This window comes from Dioscorea cayenensis, chromosome 21 (assembly GCF_009730915.1).
Source record: "Dioscorea cayenensis subsp. rotundata cultivar TDr96_F1 chromosome 21, TDr96_F1_v2_PseudoChromosome.rev07_lg8_w22 25.fasta, whole genome shotgun sequence".
Taxonomy (NCBI): domain Eukaryota; kingdom Viridiplantae; phylum Streptophyta; class Magnoliopsida; order Dioscoreales; family Dioscoreaceae; genus Dioscorea; species Dioscorea cayenensis.
In genome coordinates this window covers 819,785-836,444 of record NC_052491.1, presented here as the reverse complement: position 1 = coordinate 836,444, position 16,660 = coordinate 819,785, and the positions used below count along the sequence as shown (strand labels likewise).

The 16,660-nt window shown below is 30.6% G+C and overlaps 2 protein-coding genes and 1 long non-coding RNA gene across 6 annotated transcripts; 2 read left to right on the top strand and 1 right to left on the bottom strand.

Moving 5' to 3' along the window:
• Window positions 1-2,281: 2,281 nt before the first annotated feature.
• Window positions 2,282-5,693, top strand: LOC120252551 (meiotic recombination protein DMC1 homolog). 4 transcript variants are annotated; one of them, XM_039260730.1, is made up of 15 exons: window positions 2,282-2,374; window positions 2,468-2,550; window positions 2,683-2,774; window positions 2,859-2,930; window positions 3,028-3,066; window positions 3,184-3,241; window positions 3,729-3,774; window positions 3,911-3,956; window positions 4,050-4,111; window positions 4,189-4,255; window positions 4,350-4,442; window positions 4,590-4,658; window positions 4,796-4,874; window positions 5,329-5,495; window positions 5,590-5,693. In XM_039260730.1, exons 1-15 carry the CDS (start codon window positions 2,361-2,363, stop codon window positions 5,632-5,634), a joined length of 1,032 nt encoding a protein of 343 aa, XP_039116664.1. In that variant the 5' UTR covers window positions 2,282-2,360; the 3' UTR covers window positions 5,635-5,693. The 4 variants fall into 4 exon arrangements, with proteins under 4 accessions (XP_039116664.1, XP_039116663.1, XP_039116662.1 ...); XM_039260729.1 differs by having other exon boundaries at window positions 3,720-3,774; XM_039260728.1 differs by having other exon boundaries at window positions 5,329-5,693.
• Window positions 5,694-5,710: 17 nt separating this feature from the next.
• On the bottom strand, window positions 5,711-8,717 carry LOC120252552 (stem-specific protein TSJT1-like). The gene is made up of 4 exons (XM_039260731.1): window positions 8,422-8,717; window positions 7,198-7,438; window positions 6,460-6,580; window positions 5,711-6,084 (listed from the first exon to the last, which is right to left on the bottom strand). Exons 1-4 carry the CDS (start codon window positions 8,613-8,615, stop codon window positions 5,897-5,899), a joined length of 744 nt encoding a protein of 247 aa, XP_039116665.1. The 5' UTR covers window positions 8,616-8,717; the 3' UTR covers window positions 5,711-5,896.
• A 4,058-nt stretch (window positions 8,718-12,775) lies between these two features.
• On the top strand, window positions 12,776-16,186 carry LOC120252580. The gene is made up of 4 exons (XR_005534055.1): window positions 12,776-13,061; window positions 15,559-15,678; window positions 15,819-15,857; window positions 15,956-16,186. It is a non-coding gene; the product is annotated as an uncharacterized LOC120252580 (long non-coding RNA).
• The last annotated feature ends 474 nt before the right edge of the window (window positions 16,187-16,660 follow it).

Here is a 16,660-nt window from a genome sequence, read left to right as displayed (position 1 = left end):
AAATCTCTCTCTGAACTCACTTTGAGGTCTTTTGACACTCATTGGAGTGGAAAGAAGAGTAAATGAAAAATTTTATGAAAATTTCTCTTTGACTCACTTTGAGGTTTTTTGACACTCATTGGAGTAGAAAATAAGTGTTGACAAAAATTCTCTTCAAACCCATTGTCAGGTCTCATGTTCGATATTCACATGGGTGGTGAGAACTTTTGCTCTTCGAAGATTTTCATCTCAAAACTATTATAAGGTCACGTTAGATATCTCGCAGAAGGATGAATTGAGAACTCAATTGATGACTTAGTTAATGTAAATCAAGCCTCTAATTATAGCTTGAGATCTATCTCTAAAAGTAAGTCAAATTGTCGAGTTAACGTCCCAACTCATGTCGAAGGTCACGGCTTAAAGATATGATGGTCAAGACTCAAAAGCGTGAAAGAGTCATGACCTAAACATTTCATATGAATGTCAAATGCAACTCTGAAGTCCCTAAACGTAAAGAAGTCAAAGAAGTAAGAAGTTTCACAAGTCAAAAGAACTGAAGATTTCACAAGCACAAAGCGCCAAAGTCTTCAGCAATAAAAAAAAACAAAGATGATCAAGTAGGCAACTCATAAATGTAGAGTGTCGCAGCTTGAGAGTTATACGATGTGTCAAGATACAAACACACATAAATTGTAGAAGGCTACAATCACTGGGCTAAAAGGGTCTTTCAATTTGCTTTTAGTAAGAGAGTCAAAAGCGTCAGCCAAGTCATGCAAATAAAAAAAAGAGAGTTGAAGAGCATGATAAAAAAATATAGTTCTCTAAATACTTTTGTATTCTCACTCATGATTATGTACTCATATATTCTTTGAAAGCAATAAAAAAAATTAATTTTATGTTTGCTCAGTCATTTTACATTCACACTTATTTCTTAATTGGAGGTTCCCACGATATTGTCTAGGGTAATTAATATCAGGAGTTTGTCTCTAATAGAAGTCATGAACCTACAATCATCTAAAATATGAAAATGATTAGAATTTGATTTGTGATCCATAATTTTTAACCGGTTAATCTTAATTAAAAGCCGAGTAAGAAAAAAGGAGCCCACACGAAGTTTTCCTATTTTTTTTGCAAAAAATTGTTTCCTTCAAAACAAAGTCAATTTTGCAATACATTTTTTTTTAATGATGAATGGCCAAAATTAACTTTTTTATTAATTTGGAAAATTATTCTCCTATTTAAACTTTATTTATAATTTTTTAAAATATGAAATAATAATATATTTTTTTTAGTATATAGGAGAAAAGTTATTAGATGAGGACCATTGGTTTTGAAAAGGTTGAAAATTTTAGGGTAAACCATACAAATAGTCACTAAACTATAGTGTTATTCATGTTTTAACATGTCATGCAAACTCCACATTTTTATAATAGTATATTATTATTTTAAACAATTGTTAATTTTTTTTTTTTTTAGGAATTTTCAATGTATCTTAAATTTTTGCCTATGTTGTGACTTCATACTTATTTTATTAATACTTATTATGAGAAATTTTTAAATTATATTTTGTTTTATATCAATTTATCAATTATAATTGTTCTGATATATAAATATTTTTTTTTCTAGAAAAAAACATTAAATAAACATTAAAAATTATTTCCCAACTATTCTTCAATTATTAAATTTTTTAAAAAATTAATAAAAAAAACCTCTTTTCATTATATTTATGTACAATTTTCAACAATAAAAAAACTAAACTTTATTTGTTTATTGTTTAATTTTAGTACGTTAATTTCACATAAGAATTATTTAAAATGAAAAAAAAGGTTTTGATGAAATATCATAATTTTTTTTACCTATCTTATTTATTATAATAATATTTATATAAAATTTCTTCAAAATTTGTTTTGAAACTTGGACAATTTAATAATATTAGTTATAATCTATTTTAGAATTTCATAATAAACTAATTAGTGGTATAGCCATGAATAATATAAATAGTAGTTTATCTTTGTTAAAAAAAATCGATTAATTCACGGTAATATTGTTATACGCATATGTGAAAATATTTTATAAAAAGTCCATTTATTTCTCAACAAATGTAGAAGTATGAAAAAAATAATAATTAATTAATTAATATTTTTTCCCTAAAAAACAAATTTAAACTATTTAAATTTAAACTATTGCGGACATAAGAAATCCATCAAACTAATTTTAATAATCCGCGTGGATTCCGAGCCTCTATAAATAGCAACTAACAACGCGGGATAGAATTCAAACCAAGCTCATTTGTCATTCTTTCTCTTCCTCGCTCGCTCGCTCGCTCGCTCGCTCGCCGCCATTATAGTTCCATCTGAAGCTCCGATCAGAGAGAAACAACGATGATTGATCTCAAGTGAGACGATCTCTTCCTCTTCTTCGATTTTGACTTCTCTACTTGGTTTTGCGGGGATTTGTTTCTATGTTTTCAGTGATTGATTGCGATTAGGTACGAGGATCAAGGCCAGCTTCAACTCGTAGACAGAGAAGAGGTCGAAGATGAGGATGACTGCTTCGAAGCCATTGATAAGCGTAAGATACCTCTCTTCTCATGGATTTCAGAAGGATTTGTCTAGTTTTCTCTGTGAATTCGAAGAGATTATGATCCATTTGCCCATTTACATCAGATCCATTCAAATCTGAATCGATTATATGATTTTGCAGTGATCGCTCAAGGTATCAATGCCGGAGACATCAAGAAGCTCCAGGACGCCGGGATCTACACCGTCAATGGCGTCATGATGCATACCAAGAAGGTAATCCCTAAAATTTCTTTTTCTCAATCCTCAATCCACTCAATCCCCCTTCGTTTTCCCCAAATTTTCTCAAATCTCTCGCAGAGCTTGACATCGATCAAGGGTTTATCCGAGGCCAAGGTCGAGAAGATCTGTGAAGCCGCCGAGAAGCTCGTGGTCAGTGCCTTCACTTTCTCTTCTTCCTTCTCGCATACTCCTCGTTTCAATTTCCCGCCAAAACGAGCCGTTTAAATTTCAAAAATCTTTTCCTCAGAACGTTGGCTATGTGACTGGTAGCGATCTCCTCATCAAGGTATGAGATCTGAGCCGTCCGATGAAATCTCTCTCATCATGATGGACGACCTAGATCATCCGCGTTTTATTTTTGAAATTTTAAAACGGGAGGTGACCGTTGTTGTCTGTCTTGTAGCGCAAGTCGGTTATCAAAATCACTACCGGCAGCCAGGCGTTGGATGAGCTTCTTGGCGGTAAGATCTAGATCTCATCTCGGCCGTTCGATCGGCATCTTTTATAACGGACGGTTACTATTGATTCACACCCCTTTTTTTATATATAATTTAATTATTATTTTTGAAATGACTTTACTGCATCCACCTGTTATTGATCACTTCTTATCTTATTTTTTTTTCATATATAAAATTTAATAATTCTTGGATAAGTTATCAAAATTACTTGAGTGTAACTGCATATTGTTATAGAATCAGATATTAGTTTTAGTTGGTTTGCATGTATATCTTAATAAACTAGTTTAATTGCATATACTGCCACACAAATTTATATGATTCTTGGATAAATTTGTAATAATTAAACTATAATGCTGTTTTATTTGCATCTCTGTAGCTAGTTTAATTATTATTTCAAGTTTAAATTTGAATTAATTTGCTGGTTAAGATATGTGAAATGACTTAAATACCACTGCATGTGTTATTTTTTAATGTACGTAAGTATATGAAGGTGGGATTGAGACGCTGGCGATCACTGAAGCGTTCGGCGAATTCCGGTTAGTGATATTTCAATCCTTGTAAAACCACGTAATTATGATTTTTAAGAAGTTTTTGGATTATTATGTAGATTTATAAGGGGGTGTATGTAAAAGGAACTGTGAAATCCTAACCGTTTATTTCATCGTTTGCCAGATCAGGGAAGACCCAACTGGCTCACACACTTTGTGTCTCCACTCAGGTCGTTATTATTTCCTTCGTGCCATCGATCCACGTTTATCTGTTAATCATATCTCTAATGCCCCGAGATCAAACGGTTGTGATTTATCTGCAGCTACCGATCCACATGCACGGTGGCAATGGGAAGGTTGCCTACATCGACACAGAGGGCACGTTGTATCCTTTTTCTATGAAGTCTGTTTAATTATATTAGGTGCTGAGATTTATGAATACGTACCTTCACAAAATCTCAGCCGTCCAGATCGGATCGTGCCGATTGCAGAGAGGTTCGGGATGGACGCCGGTGCTGTCCTTGACAATGTACGGCTCTCATATTCCATTGTTTGCCTTGGGATATGTTTGAATGTTTTTATGAATTATTATGATTATTATCTTATTTGCGAGAAAATCATAGATTATATACGCGAGGGCCTACACGTACGAGCACCAATACAACCTGCTGCTTGGCCTTGCTGCCAAGATGTCCGAAGAGCCCTTCAGGCTCTTGGTGAGTGAATAAACTATAAGCTCTGGTATTGCTTATGTTCTTGAATTTGTCACAAACTCGTAGTTTGCTTAATTCAAAAATTATATTTTAGTGTACATGAGTATATATTTATGTTTTTTTTTTCCATTTAAAATATTAAAATTGCAGATCGTGGACTCGGTTATCGCGCTGTTTCGGGTGGACTTCACTGGTAGAGGAGAGCTTGCAGAGCGCCAGGTAACGCTTCCTTTTCTAAAGTTTCCAACTTTTGAAGATTCCCCAATCTTATTGTACCATTGGTCGGCTAACAGGCTAAAATTAATTTTTAAATAACACTCATCTTTGAAATGTGTTCATTCTTGTCTCTCTTGTAGCAAAAGTTGGCTCAAATGTTGTCACGGCTGATCAAGATCGCTGAGGAATTCAACGTCGCTGTGTATATGACGAATCAGGGTAATTAAACATCATTTCAAAGCTTTTCAAGGGTTTTGACATGAAGAATTATAACTTTTCTTTTTGCCATCAATACCTCAAAACATTTTATAAATACAACCAATTTCTTAAAAAAGACCTAAAATTTTTTTTATGTTCGAGTAATTAAACTGGCGTATGTATATATTAGTTTTAGTTAGTTACGTTTTATCTAAAAAGAAATAAGTTTTGATTTGTGTGAGAGTTGAAATACCACTTATTGTAATAGGTTTTTTCAATCAAAAGCCTCAAAAAGCTTGTGGAAAGTAGGTAACCATTCAAATCCTAACCATTGTTATGATGATGTAAGATATGCCCATAATTAGGTATTATTATGATGTTTTCACATAAGCATACCTCCAAAATCAAATGGCACAGACATGTAGAAATATATCAAATATATAATCCTGATCTAGAATGTTAAAATTTCATTCAGTGATTGCGGATCCGGGCGGCGGAGTATTCATATCGGATCCAAAGAAACCCGCAGGCGGCCACGTGCTGGCGCACGCGTCAACCATCCGGCTTATGCTACGAAAGGGCAAGGGCGAGCAACGCGTGTGCAAGATCTTTGACGCTCCCAACCTCCCAGAGGCCGAAGCAATATCCTTTTTTCACTTCCCATCTTTTATCTACTTAAAAAACCCCTTAAAAATCTCTATATTCAAAAAGCTTATCCTTAATCATTGAATCTCACATCTTCCAGATAACTCCAGGAGGCATTGCCGACGCCAAGGACTGATTATGATGATCATGATCTATATACGTATGTTCTTTTGCTTTATTTCAGTAATTTCCATACATATATAGTACCATGCTATTAATAATTTCTCGTCTCTATTACAAACAAAGATAGCTGATTTGGTTGTCAGCTACAGCCTCCAACCAAACATTTTGTAGGATTAGAAAGGAAACATAGCCAGATTGCAACATATATTGTCTGATAAAATAAAATAAAATAAATAGTAGATAGATGAGATAAGGGTAGAATTTGGAGTAAAATGCTAGTACTGTGAGGACCAATCTGCTGCACTTCCAACTCTGGGCATGGGGGATTCCTTCTTAGCTTGGGCATCAACTTTGAAATTGGCACCACATACTTGCCCTTTGCTGTCAACCCTGGGCACTGGTTTCACCAGGTTCAGTGGGTGCTCAAAGCTCTGCAATCCCCCAGATGTAGTGAAGAAGCACCCTGCATTCATTTCTTAGTTAGTTACCAAATCATAGGAACAACCTTTAACAATCCACACCAATATATATAGAACCTCTAATTTACATATATATCAACTCAATATAGGCAGAAGAACACATGATAGGAGAAGAGGATATATCTTAATAGACTCTCTATATTGATTGATTTTATGGTCTTATATATTTATACAAATACTAAAAATGTTTTTAGTAACATGCGTATACTTCCATGTAAATAGAGAATTGTATTATATAATCCCTTGCTGATTGTCTAGTTGATAAATACATGTTAATAATATTGTTGTAAATATTTTAGTTGTGCAAACAATCCAAATATAATAATGCCAAATTAGGAATTTAATTATGCATGCGATACCCTTGGGAAATGGAGCAAAGGATTTCCCACAGCCTCTTTTGACAATCTCCATATCATTAGAGAGCACAAGGCATCCTTGAGAATCAGCTCCCCAAAAGAAGGGCACACTCCCATCCGCATCCTGAAAATAAGAAACAAAAAGACTTCCATTTTATAACCAAAGCTAACAATAACATTCACATATCAATTTTCAATTTTGAGCATTATAGGTTAAATACTACTAGCAGCAATAAATATACAAACAATTACAACCATAAAAGTCTCAGAAGTATACATTTGACTTGCAAACACAAAAGAAAAAAAAAGATGGGAACAAGTAGATAGCACTCCTCATTTTGGTCTATTTTTTAAAGTTTTTTAAATTCAGTCAAATAATATAGATTGTTATTTACTTTTATGCATCACTATCATGAGTAGATATCCTACAAAACTTAGAAAATGGGAAATGGTTGGTGCACAGCTTATATTCCTTCAACTAAACATTGCAATTTACTTTTTATGCATCACTATCATGCATCACAATCATCAAGTCAATTAGAATAGTTTTATAAAAGATAGCAGATGGGAAGACATAAGATAAAACTTTAAGCTAAATATGTATATAAACAAACAAATATGTCAATTTTTGCTTAAGGCATTCTAGTAATTAAGTACTCACTTGCAAACAATTATAAAAGACTAAACAGTCTAAACTATATATATATATAGAAAGGGGGAATAATGGGTAATAGTACTCACAGCTGCAATGAAGGTGGAGTGGCAAGTGGCATCATATAAAATGAAAGCAAACTTGCCATGAAGGTCCCTCAAAACTTGAGCAGCAGGATAAGGTCCTCTGTCTCTCAATGTTCTGTATGCTTCTATCACAATGATAACCTCATTTGCAGTCTTGTTCAATCCATACTGTTGTTTCAATGTAGGTATGTTTTCAATGTGCCCCTCCAACACACAGAATATTCCATCAATAACTCCAAATAATCTGCAACATGGAATTCAACACTTTAAATATTAACCAAAAGTTCAAATGGAGGATTGTTAAAAAAAATTAAAAGAGCATAGGAAATATATAAATAAAACAAATAACATGATAAACATAAGGTGCAGTCACTGCAGTGGGTGTGGTATGTTTTGAGGGATATTTTTATTTATAATGATAAATGTTGATAAATAATTTTTTAATGATAAAAAATAAGTTATAAAAAAAATGATGAAAGTTTCACCGCCACAATAGGGTAAAACATTTGACTGTGTATATATGGTTTGACTCTTTCTTAATGTATATCTTAATGTATATATAAATAGGTCTCAATATATGTATGTGGTTGAGGTGAAATCATAAAAAGATCAGTGGGTTTTGGTAAAAAAACAATGATGAAGGTTAGTATAAGTTTTAACAAAACTTTATAATTTCATGGTGGCCTAAGACAATTAGTAATACGAAATAATTAAAATAATAATAATTCAGCATAAATATAAATGGGCACAAACTTTTAGGTGTAATCTAAGTAATCCTTAGAAAAATGCTTAACTTTGTCCCCATGACCAAAATAAACATATTAATATTATTACTTTTATAATTTCAAATGTATAGTCAAACATGTAATTCAGTAGTCAAACAAAAGCCCGTTCGTCACCACACACGGTCACACTTGGTTTTTTCATATTTATTAAAAAATAAAAACAAAATATATTTTACAATATGTGATTATGTAAAAAGTAAAAACTGGACATATATATTTATATTTATATAAACAATAATATAAGCAATAAGCATAAGGCAATTCTATATATTTTGCAATGCAATTTCAATTTTTTCGTAGGGGTATATTTGTAAAAAAAGGCCCAAAGAAATATGCATTCCATGGTTTAGAGATGCAAAGCAAAACCATAATAATAAAAATTTGCAGGGGTATAAAGGCAAAGAAAAACCATAAATATAAAGATTAAAAAAAAAAAAAGTACCTTGGAACCAAAGGGTTCTGCTTCTCCGCGGTGTACGCAATAGCCCCATCTTTACCAAGATTCACAACCACCGCCCCTTCCCGTGCCGCCGTGAACTCCTTCGGTAACGCTACTGCTCCGGTGCCTCCATCCTCCCCGGGACTTCTCAACCCCTCCGGGCTCTTCGCCACCGTCCGATCAAACACAGCCAACATCTCCACCGTCTATCCGATCTACTCCGTCTATCCGATTTATACTTTGATCTCCTTCTATTCTCACGCTCTCCTTTTTCTATTTCCACTCCTTTCCTCAACTTGTAGATCATATATATATATATATAGAAACTTTTAAGACTGGAAGGTTGGGTTGGTGGATGGCATCATGGGCATAATAACCAATTTACCAAAACACCCTCATCTTTCTTTCATATTACATGTTTAAATCCATGAGTTTGACGTAATACATAGCACTCACAATGGTAACACAGACCTAGAAATGAGACCTAAAACCCGACCTTTTGTTATACATGTGAGATATTAGCCTACAAGAGTTAGTCTTTTGGTTAGTTACTTTTTAAGGGTTTCATCAATTAAGAAAGTGGTGAGGGGTAGTTTGGTAATTGAGGGTACGGATAAAGAAGTTTGGTTCTTATCCCTTATCCAACTATTGGTAAACGATGACGTGGTGTCTACAAGGAAAAAGATTCCTTTATTTGTGAATTAAATAAAAATAAAATAATAATGTTTTCATTCCTTTTTAAATACCTTCTTGGTACACTGTAGATTTATATATATTTTTTAATAAAAGGGTCTGTGTCTTTGTTTATATTTAATTTTTTGATTGTTACAGCACATCTACTTTTATTATTTTTTTAATATATATATATTAAATTTGTGAAAACCTAAGGTGAGATTATTACCAATTAAAATAAAAAAATAATAACAGGTCTTTCAATTCTTTGAATTCTCACAAAAAAAAAAATCATCTTTCAAACTTATCCAACTTTTAAAACATTTTTAATTTTAAAAACTTTATTTTTTTAATTTAATTAAAATTAAAATTATAAATTACTTCTTATCTTACCTCTCTGTTTTTCAATAATATTGAAATTACAAAATGAAACATTAAATAAATTCCTTGAGTAATAAATAAAGAGTAGTTGGAATGGTCATTATCCCTTGATTTAGTACAAGTTAATTATTATTCCAAGCAAATTAAAGTTAAAGGCTTACAGCTATTATAAGTTTGGATTTTATTAACATTTAATTAAATAAGTATTTTTTTTAACTCAAGATATATAAATCAATCAATAAGTAACATCGATAAATAATTAATACTATCTTCCGTCCTTTATATAGGAATATTTTGAAGAGTGGGTTTCAGTCCTTTTTATATAAGATGCTCTTCGGTGCATTAATTATTTTTTTTTTACCAAAATACCCTTAATTACTCAACATTTTTTTTATATCTGATCAATAAAAATTAATTCCACAATAATTATTCTTTCTTAATTATGGAAAAATTTAAGCTTTTTGTTTTTTTAAGCCTTCAAGGCTCATCTCTCATTTACTTTGGAAAATTGTTTAAAATTGTGATTTTAAAAATTAAATCTCCAAAAAAACATTATATTTAAGTGGAGTAATTAATTAATTGAAAAAAGAGTAACTTGATGGTCCCCAATGCTTTAAATAAAAAGGGAAAAAGTCTGAAAAAGCCAGTATGGTTTCAGGAGTTTTCTGAAAATAAGGAATGAGGAATTTTTCGATTACATGATATGTGGTTTCCTGGGATTTACGAGAAAAAAGCCATTATCTAGCGATTAGCGATTGTTAACTCACGAGGGGCAAAAATCGTCGTTTTATTTAAAAATCAACTTATATGACATAAAAAATATATTTTTTAAATTTATTTATCTTCTAAAATTTCACTAAACAAGAAAAAACTTAAATTCAAAAATCAAACAAAAATCATGTTGAAAAAAATCTTGTTTTTAAAGTCACATAGTGATTTTTTTACATAAATGAGACAATTTTGCCCCGCTATAAAGCCCCGGAAAAAGTTAACAGCATTAACGGTTTTTCCCTTTTTTGCAAATCTGGAAAACCACATATCATAGAATCGAAAAAAAAATTCCTCATTCCTTATTTTGCAAAACTCGGAAACCACATGGGTTTTTTTTTGTACTTTTCCCTAAAAAAAATGGAAAAACACATATTATTAATAAATTGTTATAAAACTATATAATATATCAAGACAAACATAGAACAAACAAAAAGTAAGGAAGTTCTATTTCTTGTTGTTATTAACTTTCATTCTTTTGGTATATATATATATAGGGTTTAAATTTGAAACCGAATAAACTTTTTGGCAAATGAAACGCCAAGAGTCAAGAGGAGTTTGTAAGAAACATAATGGGCATTCATTTTTTAATGTTTCATAACATAAATTAAATACTTCTAACTATATTAACTAAATTTCTTAATTCTTGTCAAGTGTTTAAAAGGTCCTCTATATATATATATAGGGCCACCGGCCACAGATAATATGATGTTATTAACTCTATTAATTAACATTTGAAAGAAAAATGTTTTTATTTTAAGACATCATAAGTTATCTCACAACCCCGAAGACTAACATATTTTTAAAAATATCACAAATGTGCATGCCTACAATATTTGAATATTTAATATTTTAAATATTGTTTTTAGGATGAACTGTTAGACCGCTAAATAAGGGATGTGCATAAGTCTCGCCATAACAAGTGGGGGCAGGATTCGTGCACTGTGCACACATGAGTGTTGGGACCACCCAGGGGCGAAAGGAGGGGGGGTCAAAGGGGTGCTTGAGAACCCCCTTGGCCCCATCTTATATAATATATATATATATATATTTCTAATTAGTATGAATGTATTTATATGTTTATATTTAATATAATCTTGGATATCATGGACTTATTTTTTAGATTCTATAGTAACAAGCTACTTCACCCAATTAAAAATTTACTCTAATGAATTTTTTATATAAATCTTCAAATTTCAAAAAACAACTTTATAGTCAGTTTTGATTTTGTTAAATGCCATAATCTTCTGAGTCTTATTATTGAACTAATTAAAACTAGATTGTATTTGATCGAATGATTCAACTTTTACTTAGTAACGATAGTTGTTAGCTGTATATATATTTTATATTTTTAAAATTTTATTATTATTATTATTATTATTATTATTATTTAGTTTGAATTAATATAAAAAAATTTCATATTTAAATTGAAACTAGATTGGATTTGACCGAATAATTAAACTCTTATCTCATAGTGATATAATCGTGGTATATTTTTTGAAATATTAATTATTATAATTTTAAGTTTGAAGTAATATAATTTTTTTAAATTAAAGTTAGCACCCCCTTGGTTTTGTCCCTAGTTTCGCCACTGGGGACCACCCGCATACAATCACTTAGACCTGTCGAAACGGGCCTGACCCGTCGGGCCGGCCCGCCCCGCCAACAAAAATTGGCGGGTTGGGTTGGCCTTTTGTAGGCCCTCTTGGAAGCGGGCTGAAACGGCGAACCCGTTTGGGTTAGGGTCATAAGTGGGGCGGGGCGGGGCGGGGCGGGGCGGGCTAGCCCGCCCCTTTAATTTACTAAAAAAATTTTTTAAAAAAAAAGCTTAAATGAGGATAAATGTTTTAGGTGCTTTATGTAATATCATGGTATTGATATTTCTCTTAACTATAGTTGTTCAATTCATGTAGGAACTTTTGAATGTTGGGTTAATTGGTTAACTTGGTTGGATATGTTTTTATTTACTTGTTTTATTATTTTAGTTGTGTGATTTATTATAACCTCATATGTAAAATATTTTTTGAAATACGTCTTTTGTATTATGTTTTGTGTTTTAATAAATATCTTTTGGTTTGATTTGCTTTGTTAAAAAATAATAATCAATATATAAAATATAAAATTTTTAAATATTTTATATTTTTAGTGGGCCAGCCCGCTCAACCCGCCAACCCAAGGTGGGTTGGGTCGGGTTGGCATTTTGCTAACCCGCCCCGCCAAATAGCGGGTTTTGGTAGCCTGCGGGCTGGCCTACCCCACCGGTCCGTTTTGGCAGGTCTACAATCACTACTTACACTCTGAAAAATATACTCTCATGTATGGTTCAAACTCTTATCATTTATAAAAAATTTTAACAGGGATTAAATACCAATAGACTATTTGGTGGTTGGTTAAATAAATTCATGTTTGAAACATAGTTTATTTTCATCACATAATTTCATACTTCCCAAAGGCTTATGCGAAAATGTCCGAAAAAAATTAAATAAATACCAAAGAGAACTTTCTACGTTGCATGGCTGCCCATACTTTTCAAAGACGAGAACTTTGACAACATGTTGAGTGTTTCATTTCCAACCACTCAATATCTTATTCTCTGAAACCCCATTGTTTTGTTTTCTTTCTCTTCTTCTCCTTCTTCTTATGCATCTTTGCCAGATTAATCTAGGGTTAGGGTTAGGGTTTTTGAGACAGTGATCACTGATCCTTGTGGAGTTCACAGGATTCACTGGAAATTTCACCACTATTGCATGCACAGGGCAAGAACAAGTTCACTTACAACTGTGATGGTCACACCTTCAATTACCTTGTAGAGGATGAATTCAGTGAGTCTAGCTTTGATGTTTTTCTTTGCTTTTAATTGAGCTGTTGATCTGCTTTTTTCTTTTCTTTTCTTTTTTTTTTACTATGTTTTTTTTTGGGATGTTGTGTGTCTGATCTATGTTTTTCTTCTGTTTTTGATGTTGTGATTTTGGGTTTCTGCTGTTTGAATGTGTTTTTGTTTTTGATGTTCTTTTCTTGATTTGATTTGATGAGGGTTTAGATCTTGGTTTTTTTAGGATGTTTGTTGGTCCTGAATGAATGGGTCATGGTTGGTTTTTTTATTATTATTATTATATTAAAAATGGGTTGAATGTGAAGGGGAGAATTGAAGTTTTGACACTTTAAATATATACCAAATACCTTCACCAACTACCTTAGACTTTATTGTGTTTTTATTTAAATAAATTAATAAATAAAAAGATATCTTTGACTTAGATTTAAAAAAAAAACAATTGAAAAAAATAAAAAAAATTAATTTTTTTAATAAATCAGAGGAATTTGAGAAACCCAAAATAATTTAAAATAAGTTAAAAAAATAACAAACTTATATACTTAATTTGGAAGTGACACTTTTTTAAAATTGGTTGGAAGTTAATATTACTTTTAATAATTTTAATGTTTATTTAATAGAAAATTAAAAAAAAACTCTGAAATTGGGGAAGTGAAGAGAAATATGCTTATATAAAGTTTTCACTTCTCTATTCAAAACCATTTGGGGATGAAAAATACAATTATGGAAAAAGTTATATCACTGAATTTGAAGGTCAATAGATTTTATTTAAATTTGCAGAAAGTATGTAATAATATCCATCTTTAATCTAAAATAACAGTGAAGTTAAGTGTGTTGGATCAATTGCTTTGGAGTAAGTGTATTCATCCTTGGTGATAATATATTCATCCACTTTGGGAAAATATATGTGTTTATGTAAGTACTATATAAGAACTTTAAAGGGTGTTTGACTCATAGATTCATGCTTTGGGAGTAAGAAATGACATGCAGCTATGATGCTTAAACCTATATTTGACAATGAGGAAAGAAATGAATAGTGAATTGTCATAGGAACAGGGATATATGCATGTGGAGTATTTTTCAATCCTCCTAAAATTGGAGAGATTTGAACTCTTTAGTAATGAAATGACTATTATACCCTTCCTTTATAATAATAAATCATGTTAGTTATTTATTTATTTAATAAATAAATAATTTTTAAATTATATTAATTGGTTGAAATAGTTAATTACAATTAGAAGAAATAAATAACATATTAAAAATATTAAATAACAATAAAAAGCACATTATTTATTTATTAATTAATATGACGAACATGTGTTACGTTATATTAATTAGTTGTAATATTTCATTTTAATTAATTAAAATAAATAAGTAAATATATTGTAAATACTTAATAATAATAAATCACGCTAATTATTTATTATTTAAAATAACAAACTTATTTTAAGTTATATTAATTAAATGAAATATTTAATATCAATAAATTAAAATATTTAAATATATTAAAAATATTTAATAATAATCATGTTAATTATTTACTATTAAATAAAAATTATTGTTTTGTAAAATGTCATCTTATTTATATAAAAGGGCATAAGTGTAATTATATTATATTTTTCTCTTATTTTTTTCCTATTCCTAACTCTCATTCTCTCCAACCAAACAAATTCATTATTATCCTCCATTTTCCCCGTATTCTAATTCTCAAGGCAAGCTGGATTAGGATGTTTTATATGTTCTCATCTGTACATAAATTTGTTATTGCTAGCTTTTTATACAATTTCATTTTATGTTTCTAAAATTAGCATCAATCTTGTTACTAAAAACATCATGACTGATTGACTGGGTTGTACAGCATACTGTGTTGTTGCTGTTGAGTCAGTTGACAAACAAATTTTGGGTAAATTTTTTAGTATGTCACTAAACTTTGGCTCATTTTCACTTTGATCACCAAACTTCAATTTAAATAAATTTGGCCACTCAACTTTAATCTGATTCCAACGGGTAATAAATTAAAATTTTCAACATCCAATTGATTATATGGCTGTCTGAAAATCCAAATCAGTTTTTCTCATGATACATTATTAAATCTATTAGAGGTGTCCATGTCATCGAAAAGAACCATATCATAAAGGCCGAAATCCCTTGATTTACTACCAAATAAAATCAAATTAAAGTTAGAGTGGCTAAATTGATACAAATTAAAATTCAGAGATCAAAGTGAAAATTGAGCAAAAGGTTAGTGATCTACTAAAAAAATTTACCTACCAAATTTAATTGCCTTCTTAATTAGAAATAGTCAAGGAGTATTTCACAAAGAAATATGCTATAGTGGAAAAGCTGCAACTGCTACAATCAATAGTCTTAAGACTCTTAACAGTGAATTTGAGTTTTGTTTCTTGATTCTAACTTGTGAGACAATTATTTTTTTTTCCACTTGTTTTGGTCATATCACTAATTTTGGGTTTGCTCTCTCATATCACAAGCAAAATTAAACTGAAGGAACAGATGCAATACTGCATGGATAATCCTGAGGAGATAAGCAAGAATTCAAAAGTGAAAAGCTGAGATTTTACTAATAGAAAAGGCCTTGATGAAAAACAGTTGTACGGTGTGGTTTACTAACTATACTTTAATGTTCAGTCTCACTAAAATTGCATATATGGATTAGTATAGAATTATATTTGGGATACTGAGTTATCATTTAAATGTATCTAGTGCTTATGTTCCTTCTTTTGGTTTTCAGTTTTCATGCAGTGGGGAGACACAGGCCTTTTACTGTCAGGTTTATACTAATAACTATTGAATTGTGAATATTATTTATTCACACCATTTTATTGTGGTAATATAACAACACAAACAATTTAATTCTTTGTGATATAGACTGAACATTTCCGGCAGCAAGCAATACAGATCAGAAGGAAGATGTGGTTCAAGAACATGAAAAGAAAGCTGATTATGTTTGGTATTATCATTGCTCTTAGCTTCATTTATACAATTTTTTCCATCATATTTTAGTATGTATGTTGAGGTTGCTCGAACGCCACTGTATATATATATATATATATGGTTAAAGCACTTGCCAGCCTCGCCATTGTGGGTTTAGTATAATACTCCCTTAATTTTGAAGTATAATTTGTTTTTATTTTTTTAAGTAGTTGTCATTGCTGCATTTTTTTTTTTACCAATTTTATCATTCTTTAATTTTTGAAGTTATATAAATGGAAAAAAAAAATCCATATTTATTGTTCCAAGAATAACTATAGTTTTTACTTCCAATAGAGTAGTTTTGTTAGTAAAGCTATCTTTAGCGGTTATTGCCACTTTATCAATTCATTAAATTTTTATATTTATTAAACTATATTTCATATTAGTTATACCATAATATGAGACCTATAATCATTTCATTTCATCTTTTTAAAGTATTTACATTATATATTTGATTAAAATATATTTATTTAATAAAATATAAAATATTATTAATTAATAATTAAATAATATATTACAAAATTTATATTTAAAATAATAAAAATGTACGAATAGTAATAAATTTTATATTATTTTAAAAAAATTATTTAATTTGCGGGT

Coding starts and splice junctions, on each gene's coding strand:
- LOC120252551 (XM_039260727.1), top strand. Junction 4,112..4,188: donor ATCGACACAGAGGGCACGTT/GTATCCTTTTTC, acceptor ACAAAATCTCAG/CCGTCCAGATCGGATCGTGC. Junction 4,256..4,349: donor CCGGTGCTGTCCTTGACAAT/GTACGGCTCTCA, acceptor AGAAAATCATAG/ATTATATACGCGAGGGCCTA.
- LOC120252552 (XM_039260731.1), bottom strand. CDS start 8,615: ATGTTGGCTGTGTTTGATCGGACGGTGGCGAAGAGCCCGGAGGGGTTG. Junction 7,439..8,421: donor CAGAACCCTTTGGTTCCAAG/GTACTTTTTTTT, acceptor TCCATGTTGCAG/ATTATTTGGAGTTATTGATG. Junction 6,085..6,459: donor CTTTGCTCCATTTCCCAAGG/GTATCGCATGCA, acceptor AAATGAATGCAG/GGTGCTTCTTCACTACATCT.